Genomic DNA, 21,286 nt, shown 5'->3' with positions numbered 1-21,286 from the left:
TCCTGGAGATTGCTGGTCAACTACTTTTGCTAAATAGGTGAGCTACAGATTTAGTGAGAAACCCTGTCTCAAAAAAAGGAAGGAAGAAAGAAAGAAAGAAAGAAAGAAAGAAAGAAAGAAAGAAAGCTGCTAAAATGCCAGATTTTTGGCTAGGGTTGGAAAGAGAAAGAAAGAAAAGAAAGGAAAGAGGAAGGGAGGAGGGAAGAAGGAAAGAAAGAAGAAAAAAACTGCTAAAATCCCAGGTTTGGGGCTGGGATTGGAAAACTAGCATAAGGTTCAACGTTAAATAGACCTTATTAGACTCTGGATCAAGGAAGATGGTTACAGGGAAGTTAAAACACAGAAGTGCACTCATAAACTGATGTTCACCACAACCAAGCGTCGCAGAAGAGAGGTGTTTGTTGTTTTGTTTTTTGTTTTATAAGCGGTGCCAGGATTCGGCACATAGCCTCTACCTTTGAGAACCTGGGGAAAGAAAATTTTAACTCCTGTGACCAGGGTGGGGTTGAAGATGGAGGTGGTGCTCCAGGGATTGCAGCAGTCCCCGGGGGCAGGAAAATCTCAGTCTAATAAGTTCAGAGGAAACGTGATAAAAAGCGGGAATGCTTGATGAAGACTGGCACTTTTAACTCCTCTCTTTAACTTACTGGAAGCAACGTCCAATCTCCGCATCCAGAAAACAGCAGACGTATTTAGCGCTGCTTTTTTCAACTCCCCGCGAAAGCTCTCCCACCGGAACTCCTCTGTGTCTGTGCTTTCCCATTGGCTGAAGCGTCCGCCCGCCTTAAATAGCTTCCGCCCACGGTTCCAACCGGAGGGCGGTCCCTAGGAGTCACTTCCGCCTCGTCCCCCACTCCCCCACCTCCTTCCCTTTTTAGCTGCTTCCGGCCTCGGGCCCCGCCCCTATCCATGGGGCCCCGCCCCTGCCTGCCCCTCCCCCGCCCCGGGCCTGCGGCCCGGCCCCCGCGGCACCGCTTCCGGTGTGGGCCCCGCCCCGGCTGTGGCCCCCAGCTGCGGAGGAGTCCGAGGCTCAGCTGCTGCGCCGGGCCTGAGCGGCTGCCTCCTCACCACCCGCGAGCCAGGAACGCCGCGCATAGGTGAGCGGCGCGGGTCTGGGTTCTTTCAGCCGCGGCGGGAGCCGGGCTGTGGCAGGTGGAGGGGACCGAAATGGGAGCGGAGGCAGGTGTGTAGGGGAGATGCGGGCCAGCGAAGCAGGGGAACCGCTGAGGAAAAGTGAGAGTGCCGGGAGGAGCCGGATCCTCCCGGTGCCCAGGAGTGGTTTGAGATAAAAGGATGGGAAAGGTAAGGGACCCCCGGGGAACCTCAGGGCGAGCTTAGGTGGGGTTGGGGTGCTTGGAGAAGAGCCTGGAGATTGGCAGAGAGGGCTTGGTGCGAGTAAAAGTGATAGGGCTCCATTGGGAGGGGGGTAAAGAATGGTAAGAGGGGTTCGAGAGGGTCGGGGACAGAGCGGCTGGAGACGAAGGTAAGGGAGATGGTCAGCAAGGCCGGGCTCAAGCGGCAAGCAGTCGTTGCGCCCGGTTTGGAGGTCCGGGAAGTTTAGAGGACAGAGCGAGGAATGAAGGGATGAAGTGGTTTAGATTTCTGAAGCGTTAAGTTCTCTAAATGTTGGTAGTATTGTTTGGATCATTGGCTGCTTAGGGGTTGGGATGAGATGGGCTCTGTGAGGGAGAATGGCCAATTGAGTTGTAGAACCGAGTCATCTCTGTCTTACTAAATAAAGAGGTTATGGGATACCTCCCCCTCTGCTGAGGGCAGCCTACGGAGGAGATGGTACCAATCAGACAAGAAACATTTTACAGTGACTGGCAGGAGTTGGTTGAAATATTCCGGTTGTGTTGGTTTGACTTCAATGATTATATATTTTCAAATGACCTGTGAATTGCTTGTTACTCTTCTGTGGTGTGTTTTGTTTTGTTTTGTATTTTTGTCCCCAAATTGGTTTTTATTTTAAATGAATACTTCTGCCCACCGGGTGTAAATCCTTTCAGGCTTCCTTACGGAATAAGAACTAAAGCAGAATGAAAGTATTGCTGCAGGCATAACTTATACTTTCTAAACTGCTAAGAGGAAGTACAGGCAGTAAGAGGCAAATTGGAATTTGAATCTTTTAACCGCTTCTGAAAGCTACAACCAAGTGCTTCTAAGAAACAAATTGGAAATTGTCTACCATGGCTCTAGTTGTTTTTTGTTTGTTTGTTTTTTTCTGAGCTGTAAAAATTGTGCCCCTATAAGCATGTAAAAATTTATAAATCAAAGCCATTTTCCTTGTTAAGGATTACCTCCCCGTGAATTTTTAAAGATGGCAAAGATTACCTTTTCTTGTTCATTTCAAGATGATTTCATTTCTCTTCCAACTCAGTCCTAAAACACTGGGACAATGGAAATATCAAGTCTCAACCTGCACAGTGCAGCTTCCCCTTTCATGTGGCAACAAAATTGCACACCCTGTTGCCAGTGCTCTTCACCCTAAAATTTGCTCTGGCATGGTAATCCGTTCACTTAGGAAGACCTGTGAGAAAATATAATTTAAGTGAGGTTTGTTGAAGGTGGGAGCCTGGGAAGGGTTAGAAGTGGAAGGGTGTGAAAGGGGTTTGTGTTTGGAGACCGGTGGGTAAGAATGCAGATAAACCTGCCCCCAGAATACTTTGGGACTGGAAGCATTTTCTTACTGTATTCATAGAATAAATATAGTTGAAGTGAATCAGAAAGAAAGAGGATGTGAGGAGATTTACCTGTGGTTTATTTAAAAAAAAAAAAAAACATTGACTTGTTTAGACAATATTGGTACCTGTTTTAAATTAATTAACTTTAAAATCTCCAGAGGAATTCCCCCCACCCCTGTTTGTTTTTGAGGGATGCTTGCAATTTGAGACTCTTGCCTCCTTGCATGTTTCCTTCTTTCATGTTGTTGAAACCCGATTCTTTTGGAGGCTATAATGTCCACTTAGCCTGGTTCAGTCCACTCAACAAGCTGACTGGCAATTTGATCTGGGAAATTTGTGAAGTTTTAAAGCAAGGGCAGCTTGCTTAGTCTTGTTTTTTCCATCAGAAAAGTCATTGTCTGTGTGCTATAATTCTGTGTCTAACTTGAGTAGGAATCTCCTTCTCCAAAGGGCTTGGGAATATAAGCCGTATTCTTTCTTTTGCAGTCAGGCCATTTTTTTTGTCCTTGTTAACTGCAATTTTTATAGTTATTATAACAAATTTCATAATTCACATCCCTGTACAGTGCAAGCCCAGTAGATAACTGTGTGATAATGTAGAGAGTAAAAGATGAGAGCTCAGTTGTTAGCAGACTTAAATATATTCTGGATTTCCTTTTTTTTTTAAAACAAACAAACAAAAAACCCCTTAAGTCTACCATTCCTGAGATTTGTCTCCTATTTCCCCTCTTTGATACTGTTCTCTTCTTTATAACTTTCCCTCCCCACCCTCCAAACCCCTACAACTTACTCATCTTGAAAATCAGGTTTAGGAGCATTTAGTTCAGAACTTTACTGGAGAAAATAAAATCTTTTATACCTGTTTTACATATTTTCCCCCCTTGTGGTTTTGGTTACTCACTTAAAATATAGACCCAGTGTGCCTGCTGGGCTGTGCCCAGGTTGAGAGCCATGCCAGTCTGTGGGTGAAGCCTGAGACAGTAATGGAGCCTCTGCAGCAGCAACAAAAGCAGCCACACCAGGCTCCTCTACAGATGGATGCCAGAGAGAAGCAGAACCCACAGACAAGAGAAGCACAGTTCCTGTATGCCCCCAAACTAGCCACCCAGTCTACTCTCCTTTCTGTCACACCTGGGAGACCTTCTGGTAGCCCTGTTCTGGGTCCCTTAGCTAGAGTTACGACAGCCACACCAGTGACCCAAGTATTTGAGCAGAGCAACATCAACTCTGAGCCTGAGGAAGAGGAAGGAGGTTTGGAAGACGAAGATGGAGATGAAGATGTTGCAGAAATGGTTGAAAAAGAGGCCCAGGCTGCATCCAAATATTTCCATGTGCAAAAAGCAACTCGCCAAGACCCCAGAGCAGCACCCATGTCCAGCCTGCTTCCAGCACCTGGACTCCCACCACAGGGACAAGCAGCTAAGGAAGACCATACCAAAGATGCTTCCAAGGCCCCAGCTTCCGTCCCCACAGCTGGGCAGCCGAGCTGGAGTCTGGATGAGCAGCTTAAGCAGGTCAGTCTTTGTGTTATGGGAGGCCATTTGTTCTACTTATAGGTCAGCTATAGGGGGTGCTGGATGGGCAAGAGCTGGGACTATGCCTTCTCACCCCATGTCACTGCCCTATGTATGAATAAACTGAAGTTTTTCTCGGCATTTGTCTGTTTGAACTGAGGGTGTAGCTCCATGATAATGTAAGGCACTAGATTCAATCTCTAGGATCCCAAAAATATTAAGCGATGGTTCTTTTTTATTAAAGCATTAGAGTGTAAAAGTTACTGTTAATATTGTTTGTTCCAAGTTTCTGTTAAATAATCTCTCATTTATTTATTTATTTATTTATTTATTTATTTTTAAGGAAAGAATGAGGTAGCTAGCAGCTGTGTCTCATTAGGACTATCTAAAAACAAAGTGGTTGGTTCACACTTGTAATTCCAGCATTTAAGAGGTGGTAGTAGAAGAGGCTCACCATGAGTTCTAGAGTGAAACCATGTCTCAAAAACCAGAAGATAATATAATAATAATACTAGTAGTAATCATAATAAAAAAATGTGGTATACACCTGTAATCTCAGTACTTGGTAGGCAGAGACAAGCAGATCTCAGTGAGTTCAAGGTTAGTTTGGTCTGAATACTAAGTTCCAGGCCAGCCAGGACTGTATAGTGAGACCTTGTCTAAAAAATTTTAAATAATGAAATTCATGGTTCTAATAAGTTTTCCTAGTAGGAATGTAGAATAATTTTCCCTACAAATTTCTTCGCTCCAAGTAAACCAAAGATCATGTATGTTCTTTTGTTGTTTTGAAGTTGAATATAGCTGCTAAAAAGCACTTATGTGTATTTCTCAACAGAGAGCCTTATAAACATGATTCTGTTTTATCTTTACTTTATCTAGTTAGAAAGAGGGAAGGGCTGGACTGTGGTGGTACACGCCTTTAGTCCCAGCACTATCACATGTCAGAATCAACTTTAGGGTGTTTTACTTGTTTCTTTGGGAGGGTGGGGCTAGAGTTTGATGATGCTAGGAATTGGGCCTCTGGCATGCTAGTAGGAAGCTTTTTATAAAGGCAGACAGTGGAGTCCTAGTAATGAATTGTTTTGGAGGGTGGGGCCTAGGGGATCTCTTCTCAACTAAGCCTTTGTCTTTATAATTTCATTGTGACCTACACTTCGGGTTTTTTACTATTCAAAGTCTGAGAATAATGGTAAGTAGTTCCAGGGTAGCTTGTTGGTAATATAGACAGGATATTCATGATAAGGCCACTAGAGCCTAGATATTCTGAGTTTACACATACACTGTCTGTGTAGTCCAGTAGTGCTACTTAGAAGCCATTTGTGAAGAGCTGTAGCTTTAAAAAGGGCACCTGGGAAGTCAAAGTTGAAAAGGTCCTTTGGAAGCCGAAAACTAGGCATCTTTGACTCAAGGTGCCCTGTGCAGTTTACCTGAGTTTTATAACAGCAGTGTCAACAGTAGGGTCTAATCCCATTGCTTCTGTGTCTGTTCAGTGATCTTTTGGTAGCATTCTAAATTGCTCTGAGCCAGTGTTTTATCAACTGCAGGTTGAAAATAATGAAGCTAAGTATGGTTTATACTCATAAACTCAAACAGGAGGGTTATGAGTTTGAGGCCATCCTGGGGTACAGAGTAAAAACAGTACTAATACTGCTAGTAAGAAGACATTTCTCAAGGATGTTGTAAAGAGAGCCAGTGAAAGATGTGAATGCCTGTCTGGTGCCACATGGTAGATGTGTTGCAGGAGTCGTCTTGTACAGTTGTTGTGCCTTCCTTGTCCACATCCTAATGGGCATCCCTGTGAAGCAGAGAAGGTGATGGGAGACACAGATCACCCAAGATCTCCCTTAGCAGCAAAGCTAACACTAGAATCAGCATCCCGGCTTCCACGACAGCAGCACCCTGGCCACCAGCCCAGATCTGCCTCCTGGCTGATTTCTTTGGTTTAGTAAAACATCTGTGAATTGCCGGCAGCCCCTGCACTGCTGTGTGGTTGGCACAGTTCCATGCTGGCCGCTGAGTCAGCTCATAGCAGGAACCGCCCTGACAGCGCTGGGAAAGTTCAGGCCCGAGGCGGCTGCTGCCCCCGCCTTGGCAGCTGGCCAGCCTCTGTGTGTGTGCGGTCATTCCTAGAAAGTGCAGCCGTGTGTGAGGAACAAGTGGAGCTCCAGAGCCTGTCTGTCTTCAGGAAGTGCAGCAGGTGTTGAGGTCAAGCCATTAGAGCTTTGAAAACAGAAACTCTTCAGGACTGGCGTGTGCATGCACACGTGTATGCTGTGGCAGGGCGCCCAGCCCAGTGTTCTGTATGGCAGCCGCCCCGTGGCTGCACAGCTCAGTGCTCTGGAGGCTGCCTGTTGACAGTGCAGACCCTTTGAGTTCATTTAAGTTTCTGAGACATACATACTAAATATAGACTGTTTGGCAGAACACCTGCCAAAAATGTTTTCATAAATGCCAGAGTAGCTAAGGCCTTCATACTAAATTTACCTTCCTTCTGAATAGAGAACAACTCTGTCAGGAAACAGTGAGTAACAGTGCCTTAAAACCTTTGGCCATTTCTTGTTCCTCTTGTAAATTTAGTTTTTCAGTTTTGTTTGTGGGCTCCTCTGTTTTGTTTTGTGTGAGTGTTAAATTTTTACTACATTTTACTGATTTTGTGTGTATATATGCCATAGTGGTATATGGAGGTCAGAGGACAACTTGTAGAAGTCATTTCTCTCTTTACACCATGTGGGGCTCAGAGATTGAACCCAGGCTGGCTTAGTGACAGTTGCCTTTATCAGATGAGCCATCCTCCCCACCCTCTTCCCTTATTTTAAATCTTGCTTTAACTAACTTTTGTGTGTGTGTGTTGTGGTATAAGTAGGTATATGTGTGTGGGTGCCTCGGAGTCAGTTCTCTCTGTCTACCATGTGGATCCTAGGGATTGTACTCAGGTTGGCAGACTTGGTGGCATGTTCCTTTACCTACTGAACCATCTCACCAGCCCTTAAACATGTTTTTAAAGAAGTAATGTATGGGGGGGCAGGAGAGGGAGAGAGAGTTTAGTTAAGCTTTGAACAGAAGAATAAAAATGTAGCTTGGAGAGAGCCTTTAAAAAGCCATCAGACCATGAGGCTGGCTGTTTTTGTTCTTCAGTCTTTTGTTCTTTAAGTAATTAACTTTTGGAGAGAAGAAGTTAAGTAGCACTTGCTCCAGCAACAATTCAAAGACCTTTTACAGTTGACACAAGATCTTAATTGTTAATGAATTATAGTGTCCTTTATTCTAAACAATCTATTTGGGCAGAGTCTTTATGCCAGGGCTATCTGCTGCATGTCTCTCCTTGAAGAGCCAGGTGTTTAGCAGTGGTGCTGCAGTAACTTAGCTCTGTGATGCAGATATTCTAAAACAAATGTTGTTTTTCAAACATTCATATACATACCAAAGTAGAAGAGGTGATTTTTAACCCCCTCTGTATAGCATAGTGTAGAATTATCAGGAAGTGTTTCACAGGAGTTGGTGAGGGACTGGGTAGGCATTTGCAAACCGAGAAGCTTAAGAGGGGCACAGTTATCCTTTGTTTCTGAAATCCTGTTCTTACAGCACATAGAGTCAAAATTACCTCATGGATTCTCTTCTCAAAGAAAGTCTTGCAAAATATTTGCTTCTAAGGCCCAGCTCATTCTCTGACACCAGGGTGATGGGAAGATGGATAATACTATGGACCCAAGCATTCTAAAACCCGTCAGATTTCTATGGGCAGAGTAAATAATTGTAAAACAAGACAACAAAGAACTGAGTGTCCTTTTTCTCAAAGGAGATCACACAGCCAACTTTGGGGGGTGGGGTGCTGGTCTTTAGGGGTGGTCTGCTGCTGCCTGGATAGTGGATGTTTCAGCAATACAGGCTTTGTCTTGAGCCCATTAGTGGAGCCAGGTTTCCTTTCACAGAACAGGAAGATGAGGGATAGTTTGATAGGCATGTAGGGACTAGAGTTTATATGTCTGGTTTTCTGCATACTTTGCCAGACACTTTCGTTGCCCTGTGTGGCTTTGCATTGCCAGCTCAGTGCAAAACACTGAAATTTACTGGGTTCATTGCTCAATAAAAATTGACCCCTCCTCAGTCCCTTGTGTTGTACAAGGCTTTGTTCATAGGTGGTTTCTGGGATGGAAGAGTTTTATTTCAGAAAACTTGCGACTGAATAATTCCCCACCCTTCTTAAAGCTGGCCGATCTCTTAATGAGAACAGGGCATTGTCAGATCTGAACATCTGGGAGCTGTTTGCTGTATCTTCAGCCTGTGACAGCACCTCTGCAGGATAGAAGCCAAGGAAGCTCCAAGGCAGGTGGGGAGGATCATTTAGTTTGATGTGTACTGGTAGACAGAAAGGAGCATGACTTGGTTTAGAGTTAGTTTTTTTGTTTAGCTAAATCGTTGAATTTGTGTACAGTTAATAAAAATGCCGATTAATGGCATACAGAAATGGAAATTGGGCTTGAATGTGATTCAGTTGGCAGAGTGCTCACCCAGCACACATAACCCTGAGCTTGAGCCCCAGCATCCCATAAATGACATGGTAATAGACTTCTGCAGTCTAGCATTTGGGAGGCAAAGTAGAGCTTGAGGACAGACTGTGCTACATGAGACTTCGTCTCAAAAAATCTAATTAGTGTTGTTTTACCATGTGAGATTAATTCCTACTGGGTAATTAGCTTACAGTGTGTCATCTCTCTTTTTCTTCTAATGCTCTGACAAACTGCTTTCCAGGATCTATCCCCCTATTGTGTAGGCCTATCATTAGGCCTGCTGTGTTCTGGGTACATACTTGGTAAGTACTTCATGAAAAACATTTGAAGCACTTTGCAAAACTTGTTTAAACTGTTGACTGGAAAGGAAAGGTGGTAAGCTCTCTCCGTTTTCTCTGTAGTGTGTCTACATGCCCCAGTTTCTGGAATCATGGTCTGTCTAAAGCAGTAGCTCTCAGTGGGAGCTGATTCTTCTTTACTGCTCCATTGACACTTAGCAGTGTTGTAGTACCTCCAGAAGCAGAGGTGTGCTCCTAGCATCTAGCGAGAAGAGCCATGAAGGCTGCTAAACACCACACAGAGTATTGAACAAGACTTCCTCACTCCCAACAAAGAATTTTCTGGTCAAAAGTACTAAGGGTAAGAAGCCCTTGATGTTCATGCATGGTTTCATTAGGCAGAACCACTGTGCTTTCAAAGATTGTCATTTGTGCTTTACTCTTACTAGCTGAGGCGTTTGACAGCCTTGAGTTTTCTTCCTTTCTGGTTATTTTTGCTGTTGCTTGCCTATATATTTTTTCCTTTGGTTTGATTTGATTTTTGAAACAAGGTTTTTCTGTGTATTCTGGCCTCCAACTCAGAGATATGTCTGCCTCTGCCTCCCAGGTGCTGAGATTAAAGGAGTGCAACAACACTCCCCGATTCTTTCCTGTTTTTAAAAATCTTACTAATTAATTAATTGGGGGTAGGGTCTCACTATGTAGCTTTGGCTGGCTTAAAACTTGCTGTATAGACCAGGCTGGCCTCCAATTACAGAGATCTATCTGCCCCTGCCTCTTGAGTACTAGGATTAAAGGTGTGTGTCACCACACATGACTTAATTATAATCTTAATGTCCATTTTGAGTAGTCATTACAGTGAATACATTATACCTGGGAGAGTTTTGTGATCTAAACCTTAAGGTCTCTTATTTGGCTGTCCCAGCCCAACCCTGTGTACTCTCCATGATATTTATCGCAGTTTATGAGAGAGGTTGGTTGTCCTTCGAGACGTTAACCCACAAAGATTAAGGCAGATACTTGACACACCTGTTACTAGCAGATTTGATTATTAGATGAGTCTTTGTTTGAGAGGCAGGAGGTGTGGATCTAGATGCTAGCTCTGTCGCTTGTTTGTTACAGTGCTTTGAACAAGCACTTTAACTGCCTGCACTGGACCAATGCATATATCTGTCATAGGGATGAGAGTCCTCTCCCACCATCCTTTGGGTTGTTTTATAGATGCTACAAAGATAGAAGAAAAATAGAAATGTGAATGATCTTTGTAAAATGCATATAATGTCCAAAGTTAGGGTGAATTGTCATTAATTCCTAGATACTTTTTTGGTTTTGGTTTTTTGTTTTGTGTTTTTCGAGACAGGGTTTCTCTGTGGCTTTGGAGGCTGTCCTGGAACTAACTCTTATAGACCAGGCTGGTCTCGAATTCACAGAGATCCACCTGCCTCTGCCTCCTGAATGCTGGGATTAAAGGCATGCACCACCGCCCGGCTAATTCCTAGATACTTCTTAAGGCTCTAATTTTTAGTACTTACTGCCTTGGTAGGTAAGATGCTTGGTAAATCCTAGATATTACTTGAGGACAATTCCTTTAGGTTTTCTAGGGCTGTGGCCAAACATAGTATTCTAGAGTCCCCTGAAACCTTCCAGGCTTGTGGAAACATAAACCATGGTGTTTTGCTCTGCTTTTCGTATTAGCATAGGGGTGTGTGAGTGCTCAAGAAGTGATAGCTGGCTTCATTTGGTTCTCACCCCTCAAAGACTGTGTCCTAGGTGCTACTCTCTCCTAGACTTCTGGGGACTTGTCCATCAGTGAAGACTTCTATTTCCTGATTCTTTAGACTCCTCTCTTCTGAAGCATTCTCTGCAATTAAACATCATCTCTCAAACTTTAAAACAAAAAAGCTGTAGTATTCAAATTCACACATCATGTGATTGTTTAAAAAAAAAAAAAAAAAAGCCTTGCGTTTGCTTTTTAAAGAAGGCCTGGATTGCACATTTCCCCAGTCATGGTTTCTCAAAGGACTTGTACACCTTACATTTCATTTTGGCACACTTGCCAACACACTCCAACCAGAACCCTGACCCTTCCATTTTCCTTTGCTAAAGTTTCTTATGACTGCCATGTTGCCTAGTCTGGGCTTCCCTGGCCTCATTTGATATTTGAGAAGAGGATTGGATACTACTGACCATTCCCTTGAAATATTTTCTTCTTTCTGTTTGTTTTTGTTTTTGTTTTTTACACCTGTAATGCTTTCTTTTTACCTGGTTCTCTTATTCTAAACCTTGTCTGTGTCATCCTTGAGAGGCTCTTTTACTTGGGTTTCATTTATGTATATGAATGAAACACACATTACTTGAATCTCTGTTTCTAGTCTGAGATTGGTGTATATAATCCCAACTGCCTGCTTAACATTTTCATTCATTTCCTGCTCACAACTGGCAGTGGTGGTTTATGTCTTCAGTCCCAGCACAGAGGCAGGGGGATCTCTGAGTTTGAGGGCAGCCTGGTCTACAGAATGAGTTCCCACAGAGCCAGAGCTACACAGAGAAACCCTGTGTTGAAACACCAAAATAAATAAATAGATAGATATCCAAAACAACTAAAAACTTTTTTTTTTTTCAAAGACAGGGTCTTAAGTCTCAAGTAGCCCAGGTTGTTCCCCAGATTGCTATATAGCTGAGGCTGCCCTTAAACTCCTGATCGTCTTGCACCCATTCCCCAGTACTGGTAAAACCGAACTCTTAATGTTGCTACCCTCCCTATATTCATTTTTTCTTTGATTTTTCCTTCTCAGAAAATGGCCTTGTTAGGCACTTAGTTAGTCATTTATACTAGAAACTTTGGAGTTGGGTTATTTCATACCTGCTCTCGTCATCCCCTATTTCTAGCCCATCACCAAAGCTTATCAATCTTCTCATCTAAATATCTAGAATCCTGCCACTTATCCGACATCACCTACCTGCCTCATCCAAGTCTGTGCCCATCCCACTTTCTAATCTGCTCTATATAGCCTGTAATAATCTTCTAGAAACCAAATCAGATTGTGTCACTGCAGTAATGCCCTCTATATATGTCAGGTGTTCTAATCATAAAATTCAAAATCTGCATATCTAAGACCTGCCTCACCATCTGTAGTCTTGACTTTAGTAATCTGTCTTGTCACTGTTTTAAGCACAGTGGCCTTTGCTTATGGTGATCATTCTGCTTGGGCATTCTTACCCACTCAGAAGTCTTATCTTTGCCCTCAATGCAGGATCAGGTTCTCTCTCTATATGCTGTCATTGAGCATTGTGGTTTTCATATTTTTATGTTTGTATTGGTTGGTTGATACCTGATTCTTAGGCTAAATCAGTGGTTCTCAACCTTCCTAATGCTAGAACCCCCCACACACACACACACTTTTTTTTTTTTTAAGGCCTTTAATTTTATTTATTATGTATACACTGTTCTGCCTACATGTCAGAAGAGGGCACCAGATCTCATTATAGATGGTTGTGAGCCACCATGTGGTTGCTGGGAATTGAACTCAGGACCTCTGGGAAAGCAGCCAGTGCTCTTAACCTCTGAGCCATCTCTCCAGCCCAGCTACGACCCTTTAATACAGTTCCTCATATTATGACGACCTCCACCATAAAATTACTTTTGTTGATACTTCATAACTAATTTTGCTACTGTTATGAATCGTAATGTAGATATCAGAAACACAGGATATTTGATATGTGACCCCTGTAAAAGGGTTGTTCAACTGTCACAGACTAGATGAACTGCTAGACTACAAGGTTGGTCAGCTCCATGAGGATAGGAACCACACTTATTTTGTATTCCAGCAGACAATATAGTCATAACATAATAGGCATTCCATATTTTGCTGCTTCTACTGTCTCTTAATGTACTCTGCTTTGTTTTTTTTTTTCATTTACCCTGCTTTTATGTGACTGGTTCCTTTTCTTGCTTGTGGCGTAGGATAGGTGGGTAGGGAGATGGCAATGTTAGGGTGTCTGCCTCATCTGTTCTAAACTTTTTTTTTTTAGATTTATTTGTTTATTATATATACAACAATGTTCTGCCTGCATGCATGCTTGCACACACCATATCTCATTTCAGATGATTGTGAGCCACCATGTGGTTACTGGGAATTGAACTCAGGACCTCTGGGAAAGCAGCCAGCCAGTGCTCTTAACCACTGAACCATCTTTCCAGCCCTGTTCTAAACTTTTTAAAAAATTATTATTACATTATTTTCTGTGTTGGGGCAGAGAGCACATGTGGAGATCAGGGGACAGCCTGTGGGAACTGGCTCTCACCTTCTACCTTGTGGGTTCTGAATATCAAACTGGGCCCAGAGACAAGTGCCCTTTCCTACTGAGGTATCCTGCCGACCACATTTTTTAAAAATAGAGCATCTATTCAGAGGATTTTCTTTTCTTTTCTTTCTTTCTTTTTCTTTCTCTCTTTTTTTTTTTTTTTTTGGTTTTTTTTTTTTGTTTTGTTTTTCAAGAACTTGCTCTATAGACCAGACTGACCTCCAACTCACAGAGATCTGCCTGCCTCTGCCTCCCAAGTGCTGGGAATAAAGGCATGAGCCACCAATGCCTGGCCAGAGAAATTTTTAATAGCAAAATTAAGCTGAAGGTACAGTGATTATTTCTCCCTGTCCTTCATCACTATCAAACTTTGCATCAGTATGTTTATTATCAAGGAAATTACATTGACACATTATTATTACCAAGTTAGTTTGTACTTTACATTAGGGTGAATTCTTTTTTTTTTTTTTTTTAAGAAATTATTACAAGGGCTGGAGAGATGGCTGAAAGGTTAAGGGCTGCTATTCCAGAGGACCTGAGTTCAATTGCCAACAACCACATGGTGGCTCACAACCATCTATAAAGAGATCTGGTGCCCTTTTCTGGGCAGAACACTATGTATATAATAAATCTTTAAAGAAAAGAAATTATTTCAAAATAGATTTCATGTAATTTTGTGTGTGTGTGGGGGGTCTGAATATGTACATCCCATGGTGAATATGTGGGGATCAGAGGGTTAACTTGCTAGAGTCCTTTCACTGTATAAGTCCCAGGGATCAAACTTGATCATCAGACTTGGTGGTGACCATCTTTACTCTCTGAACCATCTTGCCAGCTTTTGGGATACATTCTTATTGTACATTCTGTGGGTTTAACAAATGTATAATGACATGTGTATCCACCTTGATACAGAACAACTTTGCTGCCCTGGAAATCATGTGTTGCACTGTTTCAACCTTCCTTGCCTGCTGGCCCCTGGCAATCACTGACCAGTCTATTTTCTTGAGGTTGATATGATCTGCTGGTCTTATTTAACAAATACATCTTTTGCTATAAATACTTTTCTTGAATCTATCTCAATTTTGCTGTATTCTACGAATTTTGACCCTTGAAAACTGGCATGCTTTTGAATCTGAAATTTAAGATACTCTCTCAGCCTTATGTATGACTAGTTTCTATAAATGTCCTTGAAAACAATGTGTGTTCCCTACTTGATAAATAGTGCTATCTTTATTGGATTGAGTTTGTTAATTTGTGTTTACTTAGGTCTTCCTTATATTCTAAGTTTTTTGTATGATCAGGTTTTAAGAGAGCTTAATTAAAATATCCTAATACAAAATTAGACCTTTTGTTATTATTTGATTATTGGGATTTACACATGTAGATTTGTTTCTTGTTCTTTTAAAATTCAGGATCTGTGCATGCCAGGCAAGTGCTGTACCACTGAGCTACACATCCAGAGTCTCACATGTGGATCTGTTATTACCCTCTTGTTATGATTCTGATTTAAGAATGCTCTTCTTGTTTTTCTCCATTCCTGTCTTCATTTATTTAGTTGTTGTCTTTATTCTTTATCTCTTACATGGTTTTATAAACTATACTTTTTATTCTTTTATTGGTTACTTTTTAATTCTTTTATTGGTTACTTTTTATTTTTTGAAATATTGGTTTCACTTTTCCTAGATTGGTCCTTAATTCTGAGACTTGAGTCATGTTCCTGCCTTAGCTTCCTGAGTAGCTGAGATGACTGGCATTTTTTAAATTATATTTATTTAGAGTGCAAGTGTACAAATACATGCCATGGTGTACACGTGGACATCAGATGTCAACTTGTAAGATTCATTTCTCCCTTTGTACCATGTGGCTCCTAGGGATTGAACCAGGTTGTCGGGCTGGAAGGCAAGTGCCTATACTCACTGAGCCACGTCCCACCCTCCATTTACCCTCAGTACATTTTTATTGGTTACTTTTAGATTATAATTTGCATCCTTTATCTTCTTAGCAAACCGTTGTGCCTAACAGTTCTGTTTTTAGCTTCTGATACTCCAGTTCTGACTAGGAGCCTCTTGGGATTTGTGCTTTAGTTCCAGTTTGTTTTCGATTTTCTTCAATTTTTTTCCCATTAACAGTCAATTCTTTATAATTACCAAGTTTATTTATGTTTTTCCTCACCACTACTTGTATTCTACTCTCTAGCTTTACTTTCCTTTATTTCTTTACTGAGTTTCTTTGTTTGGGGTTTTTGTTGTTTATGGTTTTTTGAGACAGTTTCTCTGTAGTTTTGGAACCAGTCCTGTAACTCACTCTGTAGACCAGCTGGCCTCAAACTCAGAAATCCACCTGCCTCTGCCTCCTGAGTGCTGGGATTTTAAGTATACTTAAAATACTGATATTTTTAAGATACTGAGTTTTTAAGTATGAACTGTTTCTTCATATCTTTATTTTGCCCTTTGGTACATATTCATAGCTCTTTAGATCCTGGGTCCCTGCACTGACCATTGTTTTGTTTTTCTTAACCCTGTTTTTCTTGTTGGAGAGTGTGGTGTATTGTGAGTCTGTTGTTTATCTTTGTAAATCTTGGTTTTTAAGATTTACTCTACTATCTGATGCTTGACAGTAGTGTTCTAGTTCTGGGTTCTCTTCTGTCTGTCCCATTTGAACCCTGCTCTGTCCCATCAGAGCCCTGTTCTGGTTTGTGGTCATTTCCTCTCCTTCCACTACCACTGGGTTATTTTGTTTGTTTGTTTTTTGTTTTCTTGGTCAAGTATGTGTGTGTGTCATCCACAGGAACACTGGCCAACTGGCCAGTAAGCCCTAGGGATCCTTCTAACTCTACCTCCCCAGTGCTGGGAACACAAGCATGTGCCACCACACCTGGCATTTGTGTGTGGGTTCTGGGGATCCCCGTGCTTTCAAAGCAAGCACTTGAAATATATATATTTGTTCGTTTCTTTTTTTCTTTTCTTTTTTTTTTTTTTTTAAGACATGGTCTCTCTACATAGCCCTAACTGTCCTTTGTAGATCATACTAGCCTCTAACTCACAGAGATCTGACAGTCTGCCTTCTAAGTGCTGGAATTAAAGGTGTGCACTACCAGAGCCTGGTCAAAATTTTAACAGGAGTATTTGTACTGTATCATTCTGTTTTCTAGTATCTTTTACAGCTTTCACATTTTCACATTCAGTTTTTTTGAGACAAGGTTTCTCTGTGACTTTGGAGGCTGTCCTGGAACTAGCTCTTGTAGACCAGGCTGGTCTTGAACTCACAGAGATCCGACTGCCTCTGCCTCCAGAGTGCTGGGATTAAAGGCATGCGCCACCAACGCCCGGCCACATTCAGTTTTCTAATTTCAAATTCTCTCTTCATCTCTTTATTCCACTTTTTAAAAATTGTCTATTTTAATCATCATGTTTATATTTTTTGGCGTTTAAAAAAGAATTCACTTCTTTTAACTATTATTTGTATTCCTTTTTGTTGTTGTTTTTGTTTTTCAAGGCAGGGCTTCTCTGTAGATTTGGAGACTGTCCTGGAACTTTCTTTGAAGACTAGGCTGGCCTTGAACTCAGAGATCCTCCTGCCCCTGCCTCCTAGTGCTGGGATTAAAGGCATGCACCACCATGGCCTGATTTCGTATTCCTTCTTTTACATTTTAAGATGCCTTTAAGTTTTTGTCTGCTTATTTGTTTTTCGAGACAAGGTTTCTCTGTGTAGCCCTGGCTGTCCTGAACTCTGCTCTGTAGACCAGGCTGGCCTCAAACTCAGAGATCCACCTGCCTCCACCTCTTGAGCACTGGGATTAAAGGCGTGGGCCACCCCCAGCTAATTCCTTTAATTTTTTAAACTATGAATCATAGCATTTGTTACAACTTTTTTTTTTTTTTTTTGTTATGGAAACTTTAAGCATACAAAAGGAGTGAAAGGACTTTGCTTAACTTTCTTTAAATATCCATATTTGGCCATCCCTATGATACATGCTTTTAAGTTCAGATACATGTTTTTCCTTTGTCCTGTCCTCCTGCATAAGTGTTCATTTCCTCTTGTGATTTGCTCTGTTGTCTTGGAAACTCATGTTGTAGGAGTTTATTTCTGGAAGACTTGTCTGCTTAAGGATGTTTGTTTTGACCTCTGCTGGGGCTCCACCTGCTTAGCTGGTTGCTTTGGTGTGGCTGGTGTGGATTTGGAGTGAAGATTTGTGCCTAGTAAGAGGCACTTCATTACTTTCAATGAATTTTCTGTGGTGATGCAAAGTCCCATGCTGTTGATCTGGTGTGCAGGTTTTCCAGGGTAATAGTAGGTGTAATCTTTCATGGTTTCTTCTTTTTATGTAGTTATTTCAGTTCTGGTTCTTGACATGCCTGAGACCTGCAACTTGAATTCTAGGTGTGGGGGGATGATTAAATCCCAATCCTCAGCCCTGTTAAAAACTATAGCTGGGGGCCCCAGGCATGGTAGCACATGCCTTTAGTCCCAGTATTCAAGAGGCAGAGGCAGGCAGATCTCTAGGAGTTAATTTTGGCCCTCAAGGATCCACATTGTGGAAGGAGACATGGGTCAAGGCTCGAGTGCCCCCCCAACAATAAATATATAAAAAGTAGTAAATGATTAAAAAAATAAAATTTAAAAGCTAGTTGGGTGACATTCTTTAGCCCTTAACATTAGCACTTGCTCCTGTTTCTACTTGTGAAGCCCTTCCTCTGTGTGGGAGGTGTAGAGTTAAATTTCATCTAGCATTTCTATAGGTTTTTGTTTGTTTGTTTGTTTGTTTGTTTTAGAATTGGGGGAAGTCAGCAGAGTTCTTCCACATCAGATTATCCTTGCTATAGAGGTTTAATTTGTTTCTTTTTCTTTTTTCCTCCCCCCACCCCTTTTTAAAAAAAAAACCAAAAAACAAAAAAAAACAACTAGGACTTCTTGACCTGCCCTGTGACAATTACTGGCTTTATTTCATTGAGCTGTATGTCAGGCAAGCCCTGCCATCATACCCATTTGTTCTGTTTTATTGACAGCTGAGGAAAGAGGGAAGCAGGCTGTCTGTGGTCTCACCAGAGGGAGGCTGGGCAGTGAACCCAGGCTCTGGCTTGCAACTCAGTGCTCCCTTTTGAGAAGTATAGCCTCTCAAGTGTTTCATCACTTTAAAAATAACTTTGTGGTCGGGAGCCTCTGCCTCTGCCTCTGCCTCTGCCTCCCAAGTACTGGGATTACAGATTTGAATCGTGTTTGTCTAATGTATTTTAAAACATTTGAGAAGGAAAAAGGATAAATAGTTTTAAACCGTGTGAAGTAAAAGTCAGCAGGACTTTGGGGTGGTTTCTTGATAAGTCTGTACCTTTTTAGACTTTTTTTAAAAAATCACAATTTGTTTGTATTTTTAACAAAAACAGGAACCCTGTGTATTGTACTTCAACTTTCTTTTTTCTCAATATTGTGACTGTCTTTATGTAACCCTGGCTGTCCTGGAACTAGCTCTGTGGACCATATTGACCTTGAACTCACAGAGATCTGCCGACCTCTGCCTCCTGAGTGCTGGGATTAAAGACGTGTGTCATCAACACCTGGCTATGAAGATGGGTTTATGCATGGTTTCTTTTTTATTTCTTTTGCAGTACTGAAGGCTGAACCTAGATTCTGGTACATGCTAGGCAAGCTCTTTTAACCACAAAGCTACATTTCACCCCTTACTCATGTTTATATAGTCATTAACCTCAGAATAAAAAAAAAATACAAAACTGTTTATGAATAGGCACTTATAAAGAACAATTATAAGAAAATTGAGAGTACAAACATAGAGTTCAGAAAGGCCAAAGAGATGGCTCAGTGTCAGAGAACTTGCTGCTCTTTATGTAAGGACTATGCACCATGTCAGGTGGCTCTAGCTTCTGGATCTGATACCCTCTGTGGGTACCCCTCGCACGATGCACACATACCTACACAGGAACATGAACATAAATAAAATAAAAATTAACCTGGGCCTGGTAGCTCATATCTGTCCTTCCAACATTTGGGAGGTTGAAACATGAAGGTTGAAAGTTCCAGCCCATTTTGCTGCACAAGAACCCTAACCAAATACATAAATAAGAGAGGCTTTTTTTTAAAAGACATTTATAAACTGATGCATGATAGATCCCCCCACCCCAAGTGTTTGCTTCGTATATATTTAAATTGTGTGTTAGGAGACTTTCAGAGCAGTGGCTGTCCAGGCTCCTAATCTCCTAACCGTTTCTCCTGTTACATCATAGTTGTCCTCACGGGCTCTGTAGTTCTCAGTAAACTCTAGTGGCCACGTCAGCAGTCTTGTCAGAAGCACAAGGAACAACTCAGAGGTTGGAAAGGGCTATAGTGCTGGGTTCTGTAGAGAAAAGGAGCTTGGGTTTCCTCCTCCATCAGGCCTGTCTTGCATTTATTTCACCCCTTGGCATCAGGTCCTCTCATCACCAACTTGCATTTTCATATTTCTCCTTCAGTTCATAGAAACACCTCATTTCTGCCAGTCTTCCTGATTTCATGGTGTGATTGCATGATAGGATCATGTCCTCTCCTTTCCCCACTCTGCCCCCTTTGTGCTGCTTAAGCAGAAGTGTCACTTGGCTCTTTTTCCAAGCCACCGAGTTTGAATGATCTTTGTTGCTAGTGGGAGGTGGGCAAGCTCTTTCTGGTTCCTGCTAAAGTTACCTGACAGCGGAAGGTGAGCATCTGATAATTATAATTCCAGTGCTTACAGGGCTAGAGTGATTTAGTTAAGAGCAGTAATCCTGATCTTATCAGGAGGGTTTTGTAGTCCAACAGTGTAGCTTCTAACAGTATCTGTTTTACTTCCTGGGGCTCCTGTCTCCCCTATGGATTCTCCTGTAATCTTGCCCCTTACCCTTCTGTATCTCATTGCTTCCTGCAATCAGTTAAAATTAGGAAGAGAGCAGGAGTGCTTTTCTTTCCTTCATCAGCCAGGTCATCAGTAAAGCTGTCACATGCATGTCACATATAATACTGAGACATAGGTCTGAACAAAGATAGTTATGTGTTGCTTATTTTAGGGGAAAAAAAGCTATATTCTTTAGATAGGGACTGTATTTCAGAGCAATTAATTGGTATCCAAGAGCTTGAGATCAGTGCCTTTGAAGCCTGGTGACTTTGCTAACTACTTTGAGGGTCAGTTCCTAGGAATTTGCCTAGATCCTTGCCCTTGGGGCTCATAGCTGTTAGATTATAGAGGAGACGGGAAATGCATTACAGTTTTGTCTTTTCAAAGAATGCTTGGCAGTCTTCTAAGAGTTATCAGTTTGCACAGAGGAATTAAGGAAGGAAGTTTTTCTTCCTACCTTTTTTCTTTAAGGACAATTTCTTAGGTGTCAGAATGTAGAGACCCAAGTGAAGAGTTGGTGGTAGCTTCACCCTTGTACTTAACCCTAGGGAAAAGGGTTAATTTTTGCCTTGAGGAAAATTGAGGAGTGGGGACTAAAATTGCTTTGGACATCTGAGCTGTGCTTTAATAAGATATTCCAGGTGGTCAAGGAGTAATCCTAAAATAGCCTAGATACTTAATTGCTTTTAAAGTCAGGCTCCTGTCTCTGGGGAGGTAGGGCTCTGAGGAATGCAGTGCTGGCTCCTGAGGTCTTAGAGGCGTGGTCTGGTGGGGTTATCCCCCACCCCCAATCCAAGTGAAAACAAAAGCCAAGCCTTCTTGGGTCTAGAGGCATTTGCTAATATTTCACCTTTTTTCACACTTGGCAATTAATAAGCCTTTGGCTTCTGCTTCTGCTTCTGCTTCTGCAGCCTGGCTTTCTTCCTAGCTGTGGGATTGGTATTGTCACCCCATCCCATAGACAGTGGTCTGTTTTCATTAGCGCTCAAAGGCTTCCTGCTTGATCCCCTGCCTGGCTTCTTTCTGTTTGCACAGGAACATATTTCTCTCCCTTAAGAGTTCAGTCATCCTCTCTTTCATCCCCTCAACCCCATCCATCTGATTCCTTGAGTTGGCTGCTTCTTAGGAGAGTCATTTTCCC

At 42.0% G+C, this 21,286-nt stretch overlaps 1 protein-coding gene across 2 annotated transcripts in view; it reads left to right on the top strand.

Moving 5' to 3' along the window:
• The first annotated feature begins 992 nt into the window (after window positions 1-992).
• Window positions 993-21,286, top strand: part of Arid3b (AT-rich interaction domain 3B) — a 47,586-nt gene continuing 27,292 nt past the window's right edge. For both annotated transcript variants that reach the window (XM_027414947.2, XM_035443734.1), the window contains exons 1-2: window positions 993-1,097; window positions 3,597-4,198. In XM_027414947.2, coding sequence (XP_027270748.1) covers window positions 3,668-4,198 — 531 coding nt within the window. In that variant the 5' untranslated portion in view covers window positions 993-1,097; window positions 3,597-3,667. The remainder of the gene's footprint in view (window positions 1,098-3,596; window positions 4,199-21,286) is intronic.

This window comes from Cricetulus griseus, chromosome 4, assembly GCF_003668045.3.
Source record: "Cricetulus griseus strain 17A/GY chromosome 4, alternate assembly CriGri-PICRH-1.0, whole genome shotgun sequence".
Classification (NCBI taxonomy): Eukaryota; Metazoa; Chordata; class Mammalia; order Rodentia; family Cricetidae; genus Cricetulus; species Cricetulus griseus.
Note: the sequence above shows the minus strand (reverse complement) of the source record. Positions and strands in the feature narration are given on the sequence as shown.